This window comes from Suricata suricatta, chromosome 9, assembly GCF_006229205.1.
Source record: "Suricata suricatta isolate VVHF042 chromosome 9, meerkat_22Aug2017_6uvM2_HiC, whole genome shotgun sequence".
NCBI lineage: Eukaryota > Metazoa > Chordata > Mammalia > Carnivora > Herpestidae > Suricata > Suricata suricatta.
In genome coordinates this window covers 24,396,208-24,415,478 of record NC_043708.1, presented here as the reverse complement: position 1 = coordinate 24,415,478, position 19,271 = coordinate 24,396,208, and the positions used below count along the sequence as shown (strand labels likewise).

Below are 19,271 nucleotides of genomic sequence, written 5' to 3'. Positions count from 1 at the left end.
TTTCCCAAATCTCCAGCACCACCCCCACACAAACCTACCCCTGCCCCCAATCTGGACCAGAAGCCTCCTGTTTGCTTCTCTCACATCCTTGCTTATTCTGGACCCAACACGGTCACTGTCTCTTTACTCATCAATACCCATCAGTAAACTATATACTTCATGAGGTTCATCATTCTCTTCCCTTCACCTAGCCCAGCACAAGGGCATTCAACACACTGAATGAACGAAGAGCTTCAGTTTCATAAGGAAACTGAGCATAATAAAACCCAAACTTGCAAAAGTAGACACATAATGGAGAATTTCTTGCTTTCTAATTCTGCAAGTGCCTTTCTTTCTAAGACCCCCTCATATTTGAAATCCCACTTGATTTACAACTATCATTTTTTTAAAGACATGCTTGCAGGGCACCTGGGTGGCTCAGTTGGTTAAACGCCTGACTTGGGCTCAGGTCATGATCTCGCAGTTCATGGGTTCCAGCCCTGCCTTGGGCTCTGTGCTCACGGCTCAGAGCCTGGAGCTTGCTCTGGATTCTGTGTCTCCTTCTCTTTCTGACCCTTCCCCACTTGCACTCTGTCTCTCAAAAATAAATAAACTTTAAAAAAATTTTAAAGTACTTGCATAAAATGAGATATTATTACATCTAGTAACAATGGCATCTGTTTCTTTCTTTGGATGTTCTTCCTCATTTTTTAAATATGTTTATTTATTTATTTTGAGAGGAAGGTAGGAGAAAGAAAGAATCCTAAACAGGCTCCATCCTGTCAGCACAGAGCCCAGCATGAGGCCCCATCCCATGACCTAAGCCAAAACCGAGAGTCAGTTGCCCAAACGACTGGGCCACCCAGACACCCCCATGCTTCCACACCTTGCCTCCTGACGTGGTTTCTGCCAACTTTCTTGGATTCTTCCCCCCCCCCCCATTCTTTCCTTGGAGAACTGGAACCTTCATTATCTTATGCTAGTGGCTGCCAAATACAATGGCAACTTTTCCTTAAAAGACCAGAGAGGAAATGTTTTGGGCTTTGCAGGCCATGGGTCTCTGTAGCAGCTGCTTGGCTTTGCCATGTGATTGCATGAAAGCAGTGACTGTGTTTTAAGAAAACTTTATTTACAAAACAAGCGGTAGTTTGTTTCTAGGGGAAGCACGGTAGTAAAAACGTGACTGTCTGCATTTGTTTAAACCTATGGAACTATGCCGTTCAAAGTGAGTGTTGCTGTATGTAAATTAAGTAAAATTAATCAGGATAAGCAGGGAAAGATGAAACGCAGGCTGTGACCAGTGCACCTATGTTATAAATGAGTCAAATAACCACACTGAAGGGGCTGGGAAGAAAGAGCAGACCTAGATAATTTGGGGGAGCGGGGAGTGTTTTAACTGGATACATAAGAATAAACACACACTCACCAAAAAAAATCCTATATAAAATATACTGTAGTCTAGTTGGTAAATTTGTTTCTCCTGTTACAGTTTAGCAATTCTGAAACTACTTTATATATATACTGGAGATGAGCAAATAAGTAAATATATTGTAAGAAATGAGAGCCGGTTTTCTTGAGGAGAAAGAAATGACAAATACGCACTGAGGAAAGACATGAATGTCTCCTGTGGTGCTGACTTGGATCAGAGGCAGTGGTGTATTCGTGGCCTTTGTTTCACATACGTATAGATAGATGAGTATGGAAATAAATACAAATGTGTGGTATACACAGGTCAGTCCATATACATACATGCCAGCACACACTTCCTAGCTCTATCCACTGGAAAGGACTAGAAGCAATGACAACTTAACGGTGATGAGCCCGTCGGCACCCACATCTAGGTTTTCACTCTCCTTGGAAAAGTGCTTGATGCCTCTGGTGTGATCAAAAAAGTAAAAATGAAAGGTGGGGAGCATGTCAAAAGGGCACAGGAGCCAACATGAATGAGCTCCCATAGCCAAAGTTGGAATATGAACACCAAAATAATGATAGTATTATACTTTAACCCAAATAATAAGAAAAGCATCCATGATCCCTATTAATATAAACAACCAAAAAAATAAATAAGGGAAAGGGACCACTCTTTCTTACAAAATTCCAATTAACAAAGGTAGAAGGATTATAGGAACAGAAAATCACTATTAGAACATGACAATAGTACTTGTTGAGGCAAGATCTCTATAGAATCAATGGGTGCTGGGGTGCCCAGGTGGCTCAGTTGCTTAAATGTCCCACTTTTGATTTCAGCTCAGGTCATGATCTTACAGTTTCATGAGATGGAGCCCTGCACCAGCCTGTTTGGGATTCTCTTCCTCCTCTCTCTCTCTCTCTCTCTCTCTCTCTCTCTGCCCCTCCCCATCTCAAAATAAACGTTTAAAAATTTTTTTAATGTTTTTTTATTTATTTTTGATACAGAGAGAGACAGAGCATGAGAGGGGAAGGGGCAGAGAGAGAAGGAGACACAGAACCGGAAGCAGGCTCCAGGCTCTGAGCTAGCTGTCGGCACAGAGCCTGACACGGGGCTCAAACACACAAACGTGAGATCTGACCTGAGCCAAAGTTGGAGGCTTAACCAACTGAGCCACCCAGGCGCCCCCAAAATAAACATTTTTAAAAAAATCAATGTATGCTAAAATTTTAAGCAGAAATAAGACATTTGCATAAAATATCTTCTCCAAAATATGTATTAATTACAAAGGGGAAATAGTAAGTTTCCAGTTGATAAACCCAGCAGATACCACCCTGATCAAGAGATCGATGTAATACGTACTGATGCCGTGTGTCCCTGATCACACTGAGAAGGGCACATCAACTCTGGCACCCTTCCCAGTAATCATGGGAAAACACAGACAAGCCCAAATTGAGGGACAGTCACAAAATGTCTGACCGTACTTTCTAAAAGGGTCAAGGTCATGAGAGACAAAGACTGAAGAAATGTCCTACTTGGAGAGAGATGAGATAACACTATGGGATCCTGGATTGGATCCTGGAACAAAGAAGATATTAGTGGAAAAACTCATAGCACACAAAAGTGGTCTTTAATACAGTCAACAGCATTGCAGCAATGTTAATTTCTTACTTTTGTTAATTTTTCTAGGCAAGATGTTAACACAAGGGAAAGCTGGATAAAGCATATATGAGAACTCTATTTTTGTAACTCTGCTAGAATCCAAAATATTTCAAAATTAAAACTTTAATTTAAAAAAGGATACCCCTCAATAAGAAAGAAACTTTCAAAATAACACATAAAAAGAAGTTGAGTATATTACATTTCATGATTTTTAAGATATATAAAAAATTTTAAATTATGGTTCCTGAACATTTTTGTTTCTCCAGAATGGACTCTTCCCCAAATAAATAAATAATTGCTATCCATCATTATAAAGAGAATCATTGATTAAATCGTGCCCCTGTTCAAAAATCTTTGGTGGCTTCCCATTGACGTTTTACTGCATTTGAATCTATTTCTGAAATTGTTCTCATTCCTGTTGCCCCTCTTCTTCCTACTACTCTTTGCACCCTATACTCCCTCAAACCCGCCCCCCCCCCCTTGGGCTCTGTTTCCTTCCTTTATTCTGCCGTCCTGGAAATGCCTTTTGCCAGAACTCTACTTGTCCAGAGCCCACGAATGCTCCCCAGCCTAAAGAAACCTCACCCTCCCCTAAACTCCTTGGAAATCTCCCTCATGATCCTTATCAACTTCCAGTACTGTCTGGTGCCTCTGCCTCGTGGCTAGAGTGCTTTCCTCCAAATTTTCTAATTTGCCTTTGGGCCCTAGACCACCTGGTACTCTTTAGGCAGAGCACCTAGGGTTTAGACCAGGATCTACATACGTTCCAGTCCCCATTTTTCTCCTTTAAGGACATTTTCTATCCTCTACACCAGCATGGAGTAGACCAGATGCCCAAAGGGTCTCTAGGACCTATACTTACCAAATCATCCTAAGAGTCTATCACTCCCCCTGATCTGTTTGGTATTTCTTTCAAGGAACTAAATGATATTGGGCTGCTAGATGAGTGTGGCCATGCTGATTTAGGGTGATTCAAATTCTTTATGTGAACAGGAGCTCTGCCAAAACTATTAGCCCACAACCCTTATACCCTAGGGGTGGCTATGTCCATTTCTATCTTGTATAATACATGCCTTGAAAAGTCCAAGCCATAATCATGTCTGCATCCCCTCCCCACTACTAGAGTAGTGCCTTTTACATAATAGATGCTCCATAAATATGTTTCAGAACAAATGGCTGAAGGAACAAGTAACATCTCAGATATATATGTTTCTTTTGGTCCGAGGCTCTATGTTCTCCCTACACAAATTCCTAGATCTTCATCATGTTTCTCAGTGGCAAAGAGGGATTTCCGTGTCCCCAAGCCCTGTAGTCACTGACCTGGCCGCTGATGTGCTGAAAGCTTATCAAGAAGGACCAAACTCACCTCCAGATTCTCTTGATAGTAAATTGCAAGTGAACTTCAACTCTGAGACATGTGAAAACAGCCAAGCGCGGGAATGATAGTTGAGTGGTTTCAAGTTAGGCAGCCCGGTAGTTTGGATTGAACAGTACTTTGGCTGCAACAAATTATAGTGATAGAGCATATGTTTGTCGTGCTTTGCTTTTGATCTTCTGCGCCAACGTTGAGGATACTTGCCCAAGGGGGAAAGAAAAAGGAATGAGAACTGGGTAGAAGAAAACGGACTTCACCCATCACTGAAATATTTCGTACCTGAAGCACAGCCACCTTGAGAGAAGAACATGGTGGCAGCTCTTCCCAGTCACCTGATTAAGGGGCTTGGATTTGCTCCTGACTCAGAGGGAAACACAACACCACCAAGAGGCCCCCCCGCAGCACCTGCGCACTCACAGCCGAGCCCGGGCCCGGCCCCAGTGGACATATGAGAAAAGAGGACTTCCAGAGCCACCAAGAGGGCGGGAGGCTGGCTGTTGCCAAGTCCACCCATGTGGATCACAATGGCTGCATGAGGTCATGGAATCTTGAAGAGGTGAAATTAAAGTGGCCCCTAAGTCACAAAGTCACAAGAGGGTGGGCATCCTTTTGCCAAGGCTCCGGGGAGTAGAGCCATACCACTCTCCCTGATGATCCCAGCAAGTAGCTACTTCTCCCAGACAGAGTTGGGGTCAAATCCATGCATGTCCTATTCCCACAAAAGCCCACTCTCCCCAGGGCTTGCTGGGAAGGAAGGACAACTACAGCCCCTCTGAAATTTGTCTGTGTGAGGACAGGGTGCACGAAGTTTGAGGCAGAAGTGAACGGACAGGAGTGCTTCTTAGGGAAGCAGCAGAAAGGTGGCAAGAAGCTGGCAGCGGCCCCTGAGAGGGCCCTGGCGCCATGGACAATGAAGAACCTCTTGAGCCTGAGACAGAAGGTAAACAAGCATCCCACCTCTCACCGCTCGGGCCCTTCTAGGCTGACTCAGCATAGCACCCAGTGATCAGGGGGGCTCTAAAGCCCCCTTCCCTCCTCACCAAGGACCCTCTAGCATTGCAATGATGTGTTATATCGACTTGGCCTCACTGACTCCCAATGAGTCCGTTGGAGCCAATGCTGTGCTGGAATTGGCCCATACTAGCTCTGGCCAATTTTAATTTTCATTTTGTGAGCTGTTTGATGTCATGTTGGTAGTTTGAAATTGCCATGTTGGGAATAGTTATAACACCTAAATTGGCTAACATTAGAAATCAAAGATTTTTTTTTCCTGAAGAGCCAGTTAAACATTTACTAGCATCCTACTGGTTGGATAGAATTCTAAAATTGTATGATTAATGCGGATATTAAGATCAGAAAGTTATAACTTTTTGATGACTGAGTTTGATGGCTAAGCTGCTGTGTATCCTCTAACTGCTGGGCCACTGCTACTCCCGCCCCTTATCACACACACACACACACACACACACACACACACCCTTGTCTTACAATCTTGGAAATAATTTTTGGAGCTTGGTGTATGGATAAGGACTAAGAAAACATCTGCATGAAGTTATTAGGAACCCCACTATATTAGAACTTGGGTGTTTTAAAACGTGGGACCTCCTGCCACAAATGCTCAGCCCACCCAAAGAGTAGAATGGCTAAGTTTTGATGGTCCTTCACCGCATCCTGTGGATGTGGCAGGAGTGGCTCCAGACTCCCAAGTGTGGCTTTTGGGAACCCATCCTAGTCCCAAATCAGTGGTCCAGCAAGTATCAGGACGGGGATGAGGGAAGCTTAGGATATGTGTATTTAATCATGGCAATTAATTTCAACCCCAGCAAGATTTTGCAAGCTCTTTGTTCTTCTTCTTCTTCTTCTTTTTTTTAATATTTATTTATTTTTGAGAGAGAGCCCAAGCAGGGGAGGGGCAGAGAGGTGGGGACAGAGGATCTGAAGCAGGCTCTGTGCTAACAGCAATGAGCCGGATGTGGAGCTCAAACTCATGAACCATGAGATCATGACTTGAGCTAAAGTCAGAAGCTTAACCAACTGATCCACCCAGCCCCCCTCCCCACCCCACCCCCGAGGTCTTCCTTCTTCATGATCCTAAAATAAATGTTGGATTGGAAGGAAGAGAATCTAGGCCAAAGTCTTAGGAATCAAGTTATCCTTCTTTCTCCTTTGGACTGCTTGTGTTCCAGTTCATTTTACGCTTGCCCCAAGTGGCCCCCTCGGCCTGCCCCTCGCCTTCCGCAGCATCATTTGGCCTCTGCCAGTGAGACATCGACACACATCCTTCCCCTGAGAGAACAAAGCAGACCCTGAAGCCCACCCAAGCAAACAAGAAGGAAAATAGTGCCAATCTCCGAGACAGGCCCCAGGCAGGGAATGAGGCAGGAGCCAGGAGTCTGCAGAGGGCATGAGGTGGGGGGTTTCGTACAAGATACAGACGGTCAGGCAGTGGCATTGTGTCTGGGAGGGAGGGCTTGTGGAATGGACACTGAATGCACACTGCAGTTCCTTGGCATCTTAGGCCCCATCAGGCTGGTGGGGGGAGGTCCTCCAGGACCTGGCAGGCAAAGGAAGGAGGGGAGGTGGAGGGGGAAACAGGGGAGAAGCCACAGGTGGGCTTCGACCTCTCGGGTGCCTCTCAACCAGCAGGTTTTACTTCCAGCATTAAGGAGATGAGTTTTTCTTCTAGATGAACCCAAAACGGAGCCGGCAGCACAGGACAGTGACAAAGCCCTCTACTGTGAGGCTGAGGCCTCTGTGGCTGCAGAGAAAGAGAAGTCAGGCTGGGAGAGCTCCGAAACAGACTTGGAGATCGAAGGTGACTGCGGGCACCTAGTTGGGCGGGGCGGAGGTGCGCGTCCATCCTCAGAAGCTAGAGACCTCAGCTCTCCTGGGCCCGCCGGGCCACCCCACAGCAGGAACGAGGCAGCATCCTCTGGGGCAGCTTTATGCCAGGTCCTCTGAGGCTGGCCTGGTGGCGTCTTTGCAATCATCCCAGGAGGGAGTCATCATTACCTGCCTTTTAAAGAGGAGGAGACTGAGGCTAAAGGAGATTCTGTGAGTTGCCCAAGGCCACAGAGAGCTGCCAACGTTTGCAGATCCCCTGTTCACCCGCTCTGCTCAGTGGCCTTCATGCTCAGTATTGCTGGGGGCCGCCGGGGTGTCTGTGGCCCATCTTGCAACCTGATGACTTTTCTCTCTACTTTCATGAGAGTTCTTGGTTCCCCTACTTGAGAGTTTGCTCTGGACCAAGCCAAGTGTGCCCTGTGGGGGTTGGGGGGGAGGAGGAGGGCTGGCTGAGCTGCAGCCAAGACTGTTACTGCACACAATGCCTGTGCCCTCTTCTCTCTCTCCGCTTGCCCAGGGAGGGAGGTGCCAGGAACACCTGTGAAGCAAGGCGAGCGAGCACAGGGCTCCCCGCACCTAATGGGCCAGCCTGGAACTTCCAGGCCAAGGCTAGCCCACTGCCTTCCTCTCCTGTGTTCTGGTGGAGGAGTTCATAACTCTCCCTATCATGGTCACTGTACAACTCCCCCACCAACGTGCTTTCCTGCCCTGCCCCCACCCTCATCTTGTTGCTTTTCCTGACTTCCACGTCCAGGCTGCTGCTAATGTGCTGATGTTTTCAACACAGACTTTCACCTGGTTGGAGGAGGTGGCAGATAGAAACTGAATGTTTTGTCCCATCTTCCCCCCACGTCCCCCCAGCTCCCCACAGGAGATAACACTGCTACAAGCTGCCTCTAAACTATAACCATAGCGACTACAGCCAGAAGGGGTCAGCAGAATGAAGCAGAGCAGAATTAGTGCCGAGGACAAAGGTGGGGGTTACCTACCCTGCCTTGGCAAACAAGAATCTCTACCGGCAACTAGGCTGTGCTGGGACAGAAACTCAGGGGCCAGCTGCTCCAGCATCTGGTGCCCCAGTAGCCGGTGCTGAGGAACTGGGAATGGGGCCGGGAGGGCTTCCCCGGGCGGGCCTGAGACTTGAACCTCAGTGGAACAGCAAGCTTGCCCTGAGACTCCAGAAGAGGGAAAAGGCAGAAGCTGCTCACCTGCTATGTGCAGTTTGGCCTACGCAACACTGGTCCTCACTCGGAGGCCATTTTGCACCCCAGGTGACATTTGGCAAACTGGGGGGGGAGGGGATGCTACTGGCGTCTCACTGGCGGAGGCCAGGAATCCTGCTAAATATCCTTCATGCTCAAGACAGCCCCTTGCAACAGAGAATGACCCAACTCAACATGTCAGTAGTGCCAAGCTTGAGAGAGCCAGCCCTACGACCATCCCAAAGAGAAGGCCAGTTAGTGCTGGGCCTGCAGGGCAGACGCCCTTGTAAAGCTGTCTGTTCACCAACAAAGCTCGTCACCAACAAAGCTCGCATTGTCTGCCTCGGAAAATGTCCAAGGTGGGTTCGCCAAAGGCGCTGGCATCCGAAGAGAGCACAGATGCACGCTTAGACCCCAGCTAGCCATGGGAAGCCCGGCCGTCCAAGGGACTCACTTAATGAGGACACAGCTGTGAGGGCATATGGAATCCAGGGAGGCCCATAGACCATGAGCCAGGCGTATCTCAAGTCCAAGGAACAAAGGCCCCAAGAGCTTGGAATGGAGAGATAACGTCCCTGATTCTGTTAGCCGGTGTTAGCACTGATGAGCTATGTGTGATTTGGAGCTAGGTTTGTCATTGGTAAAGTAGGCACGATGGTCCTTTTTGTGAGGAAACGTGACATGCAAGTCTTTGAAAGAGGAGTATCGATTCAAATACAAGTTTGTTTGTTTCCACCTGATTTGGGGAGGTCTCTCCATCTTGCAGTGATTTGCCACCTTGAGAAGCCCACTCAGTCCTACTGGGGGCTTTTTAAGTTGGAACCTCTCTAAATCTTTAGTAAAGCTTTATTTGTGGCATTCATTTCAACAATGGAAGTAAAACTAAAACAAATGGGGGTTCCTTCATCCATCACAAATCAGCTTTTTGTCTGTTTGGCCTTTCAGAGCCGTCCCAAGGAGGACAAGAGAGCTGGGCCTTTATGCATCCTTGATAATCAGTCCTGGACATGGGCAACATGGGAAGGTGGGGGTGGGCATGCTGCTCCTTCTCCTGGGCAGGAGTGGGGCCCAAAACCAGGGGCCTTAGCCCTTACCCAAAGGGAGATGACCCTTTAGGGCTTTCTGGAGTTTGAGTCTCCCTCTCCCACCTCTGACTGACTTCTCTTGGAGCTGCCCTCCAGCACACATACCCATAGGGACATCCTCAGGCAGAGGGGACACCAAACAGAAGTGCACTTGGCCCAGGGTTAGAGGAGACATGAGGCAAAGGTGGAAGGGAAGTCCCACTTCATCCACTTGCATCTTTTTGTGTAGATACCGAGAAACTTTTCACCACTGGACAAAGGGAGCTATACCTGGAGGCCTGCAAACTGGTGGGTGTAGTGCCCGTCTCCTACTTTATCCGGAACATGGAGGAGTCCTACGTGAACCTCAATCACCATGGGCTGGGACCCACTGGTACCAGGGCCATTGCCATAGCCCTAGTGGTGAGCATGCCAATGAGGGCCCGTGAAGACCGGTAGAGGTGGGAGTTGACAGAGTAGTGGGCTCAAGACTCAGAGACATCCCTCATGGGATCCTAAATTTCAAGCTTTGTGCCCATCCTGCCTTAGGTTCTGCTTAACTGCTAGTTGATTTACCGAACAGGCATGGATGCCTCATTAGCTCCTGGGAAGGGGGCTGCTAGGGACCTTGGCCTTGGAAGTCTATGCTCTTTCTGATTCAGGAAGCAAAGGCAACAGCCCCGGGTAAGTGGCTGGGCTGGTCACTAATGCAAGTGCATAATACAAAATGCCAGCCTGGGTCTCAATTCCAAAGCTCACCTTTGCTATAAATGAGTTCACTACCGAGCTGTCCTATTCAATGTTTGCCTTCTGCAATGTAATTCTTAAAAGATCACACCGGAGAATAATCATGTTTTCCCACAGGAATAATGTCTTCTCTCTCTCTTTCTCTCTCTCTCTCTCAGCTTGGCATGAGCAACCAAGGACTTGACCTTGAATTCATCATAGGCTTATATAATTATAACTGATTATATACAAACCAACTTCCATCCCAGAAAAACAGATCATGTAAAACTGTACGTCAGCACAGCACTGTTTGTTCATTTAGGATGGTAAAGAGAAAGTTTGATTAAAAAAAAAGCACTCTTTCATTTTGGGAAATATCACAGCATTTGCATTTAGCACATGCCCTTAAGAGGCCACATGAAATGTGAGATTGTGCTGCTTTCTGGAGGGAGGAGGAAAGAGGGGGAGAGCAGAGAAAGAACAAAGCCATCTAGAAAGTTATTGAGTGTTGAAAGAGTGATTAATGAGGTATTAGGAATGCACCATTACCTCATGAGTTTCATGGAAAAACAAAAACCGATAATGCAATTCTCTCAGCACTAGAGTTGCTTGTCTCTTAGTAACAACAGTTTCTGTTTGGGGGGGTTCTTTTTCTCTGATTCTCTGTGTCACTAATTCAACAATCAATCACCGTGACATGCTGGGGGACTGAACTGTTATTTATCTTTTGTACTGTTTAACTTTGCACGCGTTGTGTTTTTCTGGCTTAGCTTAAAACACGCGGACAGTCGTGGTCATACCTCTCGCTTCCCGCCCGTCCTTCACCTGCCTGCCTTGACACCCTCGCACTTGGCCGGGTGCAGGGATGTCCTCTGCTCATCCTGGTTCTCTCCAGCAGCTGGCAAAAGAGTAACCAGCGGCCACTGGCCTGTGTGACATGCACCTGGACGGGCCTGGTGCTGGCCCCGCCGCAGCCCCACACACCGTGCTGGTCCCCAGGGTGGCTCTGCACCTGGTCATCCAACCCCGATTCTGGGCACTGCTAACTGACACCTGGCCACCTGAGCCTTGACCCCTTGCCTCTGAGCACAATGGAGCTTTGCCCGCCTCAGAGAGCTGAGGCCAGAAGGCACCTGGTGAAGGCCCTGGGTGGACCGTTCACACTGCATTATCCGAGCTGTCACATTTTCCCTTTGCCCGGGGCTAGGGCTCCTTACCACTGGCGGCCTCTCCTGCTGCTTGATGCACTGTGAAAACGCTCAAATCCCAGTATGTCTGTTCTCTGTACTTCTCTGCACTGCAACAGAGGTGGGGAAGGGAAGAATAGCAGTCCTGATTAGAGCTGACCACAGGCCCTCATGCTGCAGGTCACTTCCTCTCGCCTTGCTGCCTCTGGGAATGCTGACTAGCTTGGATATTCATATTTAAGACTGTCCTTCCAAACAGCCTTCTGACAACATCCTGACTGAAAGAAAGTCCCAGATAAGCCAGAGCCTAAGCTAGAAGGAAGATCTCTGAAAGAAGCAGGCACAGTAAATGCGTTATATTTAAATACCCTTATTGGATGTACCGAGTTCTCCTTAATGTTAGAGTAGGTCACAGCTTCTCTCCTCCAGGAGAAAGACCTGCAGTCTGTTTAGCTCATCCCTGTGCCCCATAGTTTTTAGGGATTTCATCGGGATTTTTTACTTTAAAAAATATTGTTAATGTTTATTATTTTTGAGAGAGAGACAGAGTGCAAGCGGAGGAGGAGCAGAGAGGGAAACACAGAATCTGAAATAGGCTTCAGGCTCTGAGCTGTCAGTACAAAGCCCGATGCAGGGCTCAAACTCATGAACTGTGAGATCATGACCTGAGCCATAGTTGGACACTTAACTGACTGAGCCACCCAGGCGCCCCAGGATTTCACTGTTTTACGTCTACCTTCTAGAGTCCCCTGCAGAGCCCCCTTTGGTGAAGGTGCCCAGAATAAGCATATCATGGTAGCAAATCTCAGCGGGATGGGTCGTGTGCTTTCTCCAGAATTACTAGCCTACATTTCCGTACCCTCTGGAAAGACTGGGACATTCAAGAGAGAGGATAGGTTCTGGGCAAGGGCAGGGAAGGACTAGGTCACCGATCGCCTCTGTCTTTCTCCCCCTCCTCTTGTGGCGGCTGTAGTCCAACACGAGCATCGTCACCCTGGAGCTGGCAGACAACCATATCACGGAGGAGGGCGCCCTGAGCCTGGTGGAGATGCTGCAAGAGAACTCCTTCCTGCAGGACTTGGTACTGTGCCCTGCTCTGCCGATCCCCACCACCACACCTGGGCTCTGGAACATACCTGAGACAGGTCAGAGGCCCCTGACGGAGCCCGGGCCCGCCTCCGGCCTTCTGCAGCCTGGAGGCCCTCTCCTCCAGATGTGACTCCTCAGAGGACGGCCACACATCAGAGGCTGGCCGTGGGGAGGGCCGGGAGGGGAGCTGTGTTCCCTGTGGTCCCAGGAAACCCTAGGAAACCAATTCTGTCAGCACCTTATAAGCCCTCACTTCTGCATAGTCACTCTAACGTGAACTTAAAAAAAATAAAGACATGAAATACTTGCATCAAACACAGTGCACCTGGAGACAGATGATGGTGATAGTTGCAGAACCATGTGGATGTACTTGACCACTGAACTGTACCCTTAAAAATGGTTAAGATGGTAAACGTTGTGTTATATCTATTCTTACCATTAAAACATGGGACAAAGAGAGGGGAGAAACTATTAAGATGATAATGGCTGGTTTATATGAAAGTCCCTCTCACTAGCCTGAAAGGACAGTGCCCATTGGTATCCCTGCATGTCCCTGGCAGATTCATTCATGCTTCACCAATCAGTGAATGGAATTTACAATGATGAAGGACTCTAAACTAATTTTTCAGTTGCTTTACGCCAAACTCTCTAAGCAAAGCTCTCTTGGATTTCAAAAAATAAATGTACAGTGTGCTTATCCAAAGTGCTAGAGCTAAACTGGAGGGTGGGGAGTCGCCAAAGCCAACTTCAGAAAAACTGAGACCAGTGGGAGGGCCCCCCAGCCAGGCATTAGGAAAGCTGAGCTCCCATGCTCCTCTGCTTCTGTGCTCTTCCCACTCCTTCCTGCCCCTTCTCCCCTGCCCCTCTCCCCACGCAGCCCTACTCCCTGGTGCAGGCTTCAAGTAAGGCTCACACCGACACCATTGGTTAGTAAGGGCACTTGGGTGGGATTTTTACACACATAAACGTGTTCTTGCCTTTCAGAATATTTCTGACAATGAACTTGGCTTCAAGGGGGCCAGCACCATCTCAGAATTTCTTCAGAGAAATACCTCTTCGCTCTTGAACCTCCAGCTTTCAGGTGAGCCCATGGAAGAGGTGGGAGAGGACCAAGGGATGAAAAGAAGAGAAGGAGAAGGGCAGGGAGAATCCAGGGTCTAAGTGAGCCAGACCAGGCCCCTCTGAGTTCCAAGATCTGGAAACTGCATCCGCGCCCACTAAACCCTTCCAGGCATCCTTTCCCCCTCCATGTGGCCACACTGGCTTTCTGGACAAGAGACTTGTGATTCACTCAGCAGCATGCCTGCCTCTGCTTGAAAGTCCCTACCCCAGATATCTGCATGGCTCACTCTTGCTTCATTCATACTCCTGCTCAAATGTTATCTCCTGAGGGGGGACTTCCCTCCCCTCCCCCCATCACCATCACTATCCTGTTTTTCTTGCTTGGTTTTTCTTAACAGCATTTATTGCCACCTGATCCCCTATTGTACACTCACTTTGTAATTAGTCTGTTATCTGCCTCTCTCACAGAAAAACAAAAGTCACTTGAGAACTCTAGCACTCATAGACTTGTCCTCACTCGGGTTTGTGGTTTGAGTATATACTATCATCAGGGTCCTGAAACGCCTAAGAAATTAACCTAAGTGGTCCCATGCTGGCAATACCCTGTGGCATGCAACAGATACAAACAGAAAGCCTCACTGCGGGGACGACCCCTTGACGCAGGCTCCAGGCTGCTTGGGATTCCCACAGATAAAGCTTTAATGAAGATGGGCTCACAGTCCAAAATTGCAAAACAGGGAAACAAAACACCATGAGAGCTGTCAGAATCTAACAAGCAGCAGCATCAGACCCTCCAGAACTTCAGGAAAAAGAATTATCAGGAATAAACTGTACATTAGGTGACCATATAATTTATCTTCCAACTGCATAGAAGCACTACTAATTAAAACTGCAAAGCAAACATATATCTTGCACCCAACAGTAAACTTAAACTATGATTAAGAACATTGGGGCGCCTGGGTGGCTCAGTCGGTTAGGCCTCTGACTTCCGCTCAGGTCAGATCTCATGTTCGTGGGTTCGATCCCTGCATCAGGCTCTGTGCTAACAGCTAGCTCGGGGCCTGGAGCCTGCTTCCGGTTCTGTGTCTCCTCCCTCTGCCCCTCCCCCTCTCATGACTGTCTCTCTGTATCAAAAATAAATAAAACATTAAAAAATTTTTTAAAAAACTATGATTGAGAACATAAAAATAAAAACACACAAGAACAAACACTGTTTTTAAAAAGACCTCCCCAAAATAGAACTTCCAGAAATGGAAACTATATAATCATTGAAACTAGAGACTCAATGGATACATTCAACAGTAAATTAGAATCAGGTGAATAAAATTAGTGACCCTGAAAATCCTTTGCAGGGGCGCCTTGGTGGCTCAGTCGGTTAAGGGTCCAACTTTGACTCAGGTCATGATCTCATGGTTCATGGGTTCGAGCCCTGCATCAGGCTCTGTGCTGAATGCTTGCTCAGAGCCTGGAGCCTGCTTTGGATTCTGTGTCTCCTTCTCTCTCTGCCCCTGCCCTGCTCACACTCTGTCTCACTCTGTCTCTCAAAAATAAATACATGTAATAAAAAAAAAAAAAGAAAATCCTTTGCAGTACAGAAAGATAAAGATATAGAGAACATAAAAGATATATATATATAAAAGAATGAGGGGCTCCTGGCTGGCTCAGTTGGTAGACCATGTGGCTCTTGACTTGGGGTGGAGACTTTGAGCCCCACATTGGATGCAGAGACTACTTAAAAATTAGATCTTTTTAAAATTATATATATACTTATATATGTGTGTGTGTGTGTGTGTGTGTGTGTGTATAGAGAGAGAGAGAGAGAGAGACCCAATAGAGCTCACTGGAGTTCCAGAAGAAGAGAATGGATGAGCAATGATATCTAAGCAAACAAGAGCTGACATGTCATGAATTGCTTAATTCACAGATGCAGGAATCCTAGTGAGTCCTACGTAAGGTAAATAAAAAGAAATCCACCCCTGAATATATCCTAGAAAAAACATCTAATATAAAAAGATCTTAAAAATATCCAGAGGGAAAATACAGAAATAGAGTTTACATCATTTTTAATCTAAATGTTATTACACATCAGGTTCTCTTCTCCAATTTCCCCCTTTTCACTCTAAATATAGCTTCTGTTTCTGTGAACAGCAAATAGATTGATCTCACTCTCTGGAACAGCTGAATTGTATTCCATGGTATGGATGTAGCCTAGTTTATTTAACATATCTCCATTTTTTGTGTGTGTGGAGGGGGCACATTTCCAGTTTTGCAATCGTTCAAATAATTTTTAAAGAACTTTCTTGTACATGCAACTTTTGCACATATGTTGTTCTAGTCCTTCTAGATAGACATCCAAGAGCAAAATTACTGAATATAAAGCTATACCTATTTTTCTGAAGTTGAAAAAGAATTTCCAAATTTCCCATTAAGAAGACCATGCCAGGGACGCCTTCCTGGCCCAGTCAGTTAAGTATCTGACTCCTGATTTCAGCTCAGGTTATGATCTCGTGTTTTGTGGGATCGAGCCCTACGTGAAGCTCTGTGCTGGTATCTTGGAGCCTGCTTGGGAGACTCTCTCTCTCTCTCTCTCTCTCTCTCTCTCTCTCTCTCTCTCTCTGCCCCTCCCCCACTCATGCTCTTCCTCAAAATAAATAAACATTGAAAAATAGAAATAAAAATTGAAGATGGTATCAGGTTACGATTCTACAATGGACTATTTCCCTGAACTACCTCCATTTGGGCTTCAGCAAGTTTTCCGCGAATCAGAATGATTAAATGTGTGGATGTTGAGGTCAGTGCTTGGATCCAAATTTCAAGCACTGGGTTTACCTCTGTTCCTTCAAGCCTTTTTTTATATTCTTCAAAAAAGTATTATGCTTTTATTCCATTAGAAATCTTGCACATTTCATATCAGGTCCAGGTATTTTGTCATTTGATTCCTGTGTGAACAGAATGCTTTATCATACACTCTAAGTGGCTATTACTGATATGTCCAGTAGCTATTAATTTCTGTCCATTGATCCTATATCCAGTCACTTTATTGAACTATCTTATTAATTCTAACACTTTGTCAGTTAATTTTCTTGGATTATTTAGGCAGGTGATCATGTCTGTAGACTATGGGAGTTTTCTGTCTTCTTTCCAATATTTATAGCTCCTAATGATTTTTCTAGTCACGTTGGCTAAGACCTTTAATATAACATTAAATAAATCAGAAAGCTCTGTAAAAATACAAAGTACCAAGTCCTATCCCAGACTGCTGAATTAGAATCTTTATCTTTTTTTAATTTTTTATAGTTTTTATTTATTTTTGAGAGACAGAGACAGTGCAAGCAGGGGAGGGCCAGCGAGAGAGGGAGACACAGAATCTGAAGCAGGTTCCAGGCTCTGAGCTGGCTGTCAGTATAGAGCCCGACGCGGGGCTCGAACCCACGAACCGTGAGATCATGACCTGAGCCAAAGCTGGCTGCTTAACCGACTGAGCCACCCAGGCGCCCCTGAATCAGAATCTTTAAAGGCAGGGATTTGGGAATCTGTATTTTATCAGAATTCCCAAATGATTCTCTTAAGCCAGCTCCATACTATTTGTACGTAACCACTAATGTAAACACAATTTGAATAGCTAATAATCTAATTTTATACATTGACTAGCTTATTGTCTCATTGCACTGGTGCAGATGCAACCAAGAAGCATTTGTGTCTCAGTGGATTCATTCATTCATTCAGGAAACATTTACTGAGTACTTAGTATGTGCAAGCACTAGTTAGGTGCTAGAGATACAATGATTATTAAGGGTTTAAAGGAGAAATTTGGGGATAAGTCTCTGTATCATTTATTTCCCAGACATCTCATATATTTTCCTGAAATTTTTTATTTTTTAATTTTTTTAATGTTTATTTATTTTTGAGAGACAGAGTGTGAGCAGGGGAGGGGCAGAGAGAGAGAAGGGAAGTCATAGAGTCCAAAGCAGGCTCCAGGCTCTCAGCTGTCAGCACAGAGCCTGTGCTGTGGGGCTCGAACCCACAAATGGTGAGATCATGACCTGAGCTGAAGTCGGCTGCTTAACTGACTGAGCCACCCAGACGCCCCTCTTTTAAACTGTTCAGCAGGGCTGGAGCAAGAGTAAGATAAGGAAGGCATGCATCTCCATCACAGAACTCAAGGGGCTCCCAAAAACTCGGTAACCAAGTAAAGAAAATGCTGTTGCAATATTTGTCAAAGTCAAAAACAATGCAAAAAGTGTCTGTGGTGAACAAAATATCAACACTTTAAATATAAAATAGGATCCAAAAGGGACAGATTATGGTGAGGTGAGTGAGGGCTAGCCATTCAAGAGCAGGGTCCAATCCTGCCTTTATTTAAAACTTAAAAATTGGGGCGCCTGGGTGGCTCAGCGGGTTAAGCATCCGGCTTCGGCTCAGGTCATGATCTCACAGTTCGTGGGTTTAAGCCCTGCGTTGGGCTCTGTGCTGACAGCTCAGAGCCTGGAGCCTCCTTCAGATTCTATATCTCCCTCTTTCTCTGACCCTCCCCTGTTCATACTGTCTCTCTCTGACTCTCAAAAATAAATAAGAAACATTTTTTTTTTAATTGGAGGGGTCACCTGGGTGGCTCAGTCAGCTAAGCATCTGACTCTTGATTTCACCACAGGTCATGATCTCAGGGTTAGTGGGTTTGAGCCCCGCATCGGGCCCTGTGCTGGTAGCACGAAGCCTGCTTAGGATTCTTTCTCTCCCTTTCTCTCTGCCCCTCCCCTGCTCACACGCACACCCTCTCTCAAAATAAATAAATAAACATTAAAAAAATTTTGTTCATTATAGATGTTTTGCATTAGTTTTGATTTTTACAAATATTAAGACATTACTCACTGTGATTATCGAGCTTAGATTTTGCACACAAAGCAAGTGCCTCACTTGTCCCTCTCTGGTCATGGCCCTGCGGTATTTTTAACAATGTTACAGACTTTAGGCACTAAGCTAGGGGTTGGTGCTGCCAGTGGGGGCACCGGGTATGCTGTGCCGACTTCTGGAACTCCCCGAACTATCATGACAGAGAGAGGGAGGAATGTTAAAAGGGATGGCAAAAAGTTGCCCTCTTTTCTCTTGTTTTCTTCTGTGTCCACGTATTTGCTTTAAGTACTTGCCACCTTTCCTGTGGCTGATTGTCCCAAAAGGGAGAGACAGGCAGGGCTAGGATGCGGGAGGGTAAGGGAGCCCCAGTCTGGACAGCATTGCAAACACCCACCTTCGCTACAGGAAATAACTTCCGGGACGAATCCGCAGAGCTGTTGTGCCAAGCCTTGTCGGTAAGAAACAAGGAGGCGGGTGTAACCCGGCCTTGTGGGAGATGGCCCTGGGAGACGTGGGGGTCCGGAGGGGGGCTCTGGGCATAGAGAAGTGAGGTCACTTGAATGTTTAGGGAGCTGCTGAGTGTCTGGACTCTGCCGGTCCTGAGCAAAGCCGCAGCAGACGCAGGGCTGTTTGGATGGAACTAGACCCTCCCCGCAGTAATTGACAGTTAAAAAACGCACAAGAAATCCTCTTCAGCCCAAAGACTCTAGTCCAGCCGATTTTTGGTGTATGGGAGCCCTCCATCACGCCTCCCTGAGATAAGAGAGGTATTTGCAATCACATAAAAGACAAAAATGGCCTCTCTCTGCACCTTTTCTTTCT

At 46.5% G+C, this 19,271-nt stretch overlaps 2 protein-coding genes and 1 long non-coding RNA gene across 8 annotated transcripts in view; 1 reads left to right on the top strand and 2 right to left on the bottom strand.

The window, feature by feature from the left end:
• ANGEL1 (angel homolog 1) overlaps nt 1-4,850 on the bottom strand; it is a 35,585-nt gene extending 30,735 nt beyond the window's left edge. Inside the window, exons 1-2 of one of the 2 annotated variants that reach the window (XM_029951932.1) lie at nt 4,704-4,850; nt 4,416-4,548 (exon numbers count right to left, since the gene is read on the bottom strand). The gene's annotated coding sequence lies outside the window, so the exon portion shown is untranslated. Of the gene's footprint in view, nt 1-4,415; nt 4,587-4,703 lie in introns of those variants that run through there. The other variant, XM_029951933.1, reaches the window with a different exon arrangement.
• Nucleotides 4,851-5,028: 178 nt separating this feature from the next.
• The window catches only part of LRRC74A (leucine rich repeat containing 74A), a 32,681-nt gene continuing 18,438 nt past the window's right edge, over nt 5,029-19,271 (top strand). For 4 of the 5 annotated variants that reach the window (XM_029952825.1, XM_029952823.1, XM_029952822.1 and 1 more), the window contains exons 1-6: nt 5,029-5,364; nt 7,111-7,239; nt 9,785-9,957; nt 12,421-12,528; nt 13,521-13,617; nt 18,855-18,904. In XM_029952825.1, the coding sequence (XP_029808685.1) occupies nt 5,328-5,364; nt 7,111-7,239; nt 9,785-9,957; nt 12,421-12,528; nt 13,521-13,617; nt 18,855-18,904 (594 nt within the window). In that variant the 5' untranslated portion in view covers nt 5,029-5,327. Of the gene's footprint in view, nt 5,365-7,110; nt 7,240-8,625; nt 8,830-9,784; nt 9,958-12,420; nt 12,529-13,520; nt 13,618-18,854; nt 18,905-19,271 lie in introns of those variants that run through there. The other variant, XM_029952824.1, reaches the window with a different exon arrangement.
• On the bottom strand, nt 6,595-19,004 carry LOC115302832. Its single transcript, XR_003913660.1, has 3 exons — nt 18,844-19,004; nt 11,478-11,557; nt 6,595-7,440 (listed from the first exon to the last, which is right to left on the bottom strand). It is a non-coding gene; the product is annotated as an uncharacterized LOC115302832 (long non-coding RNA).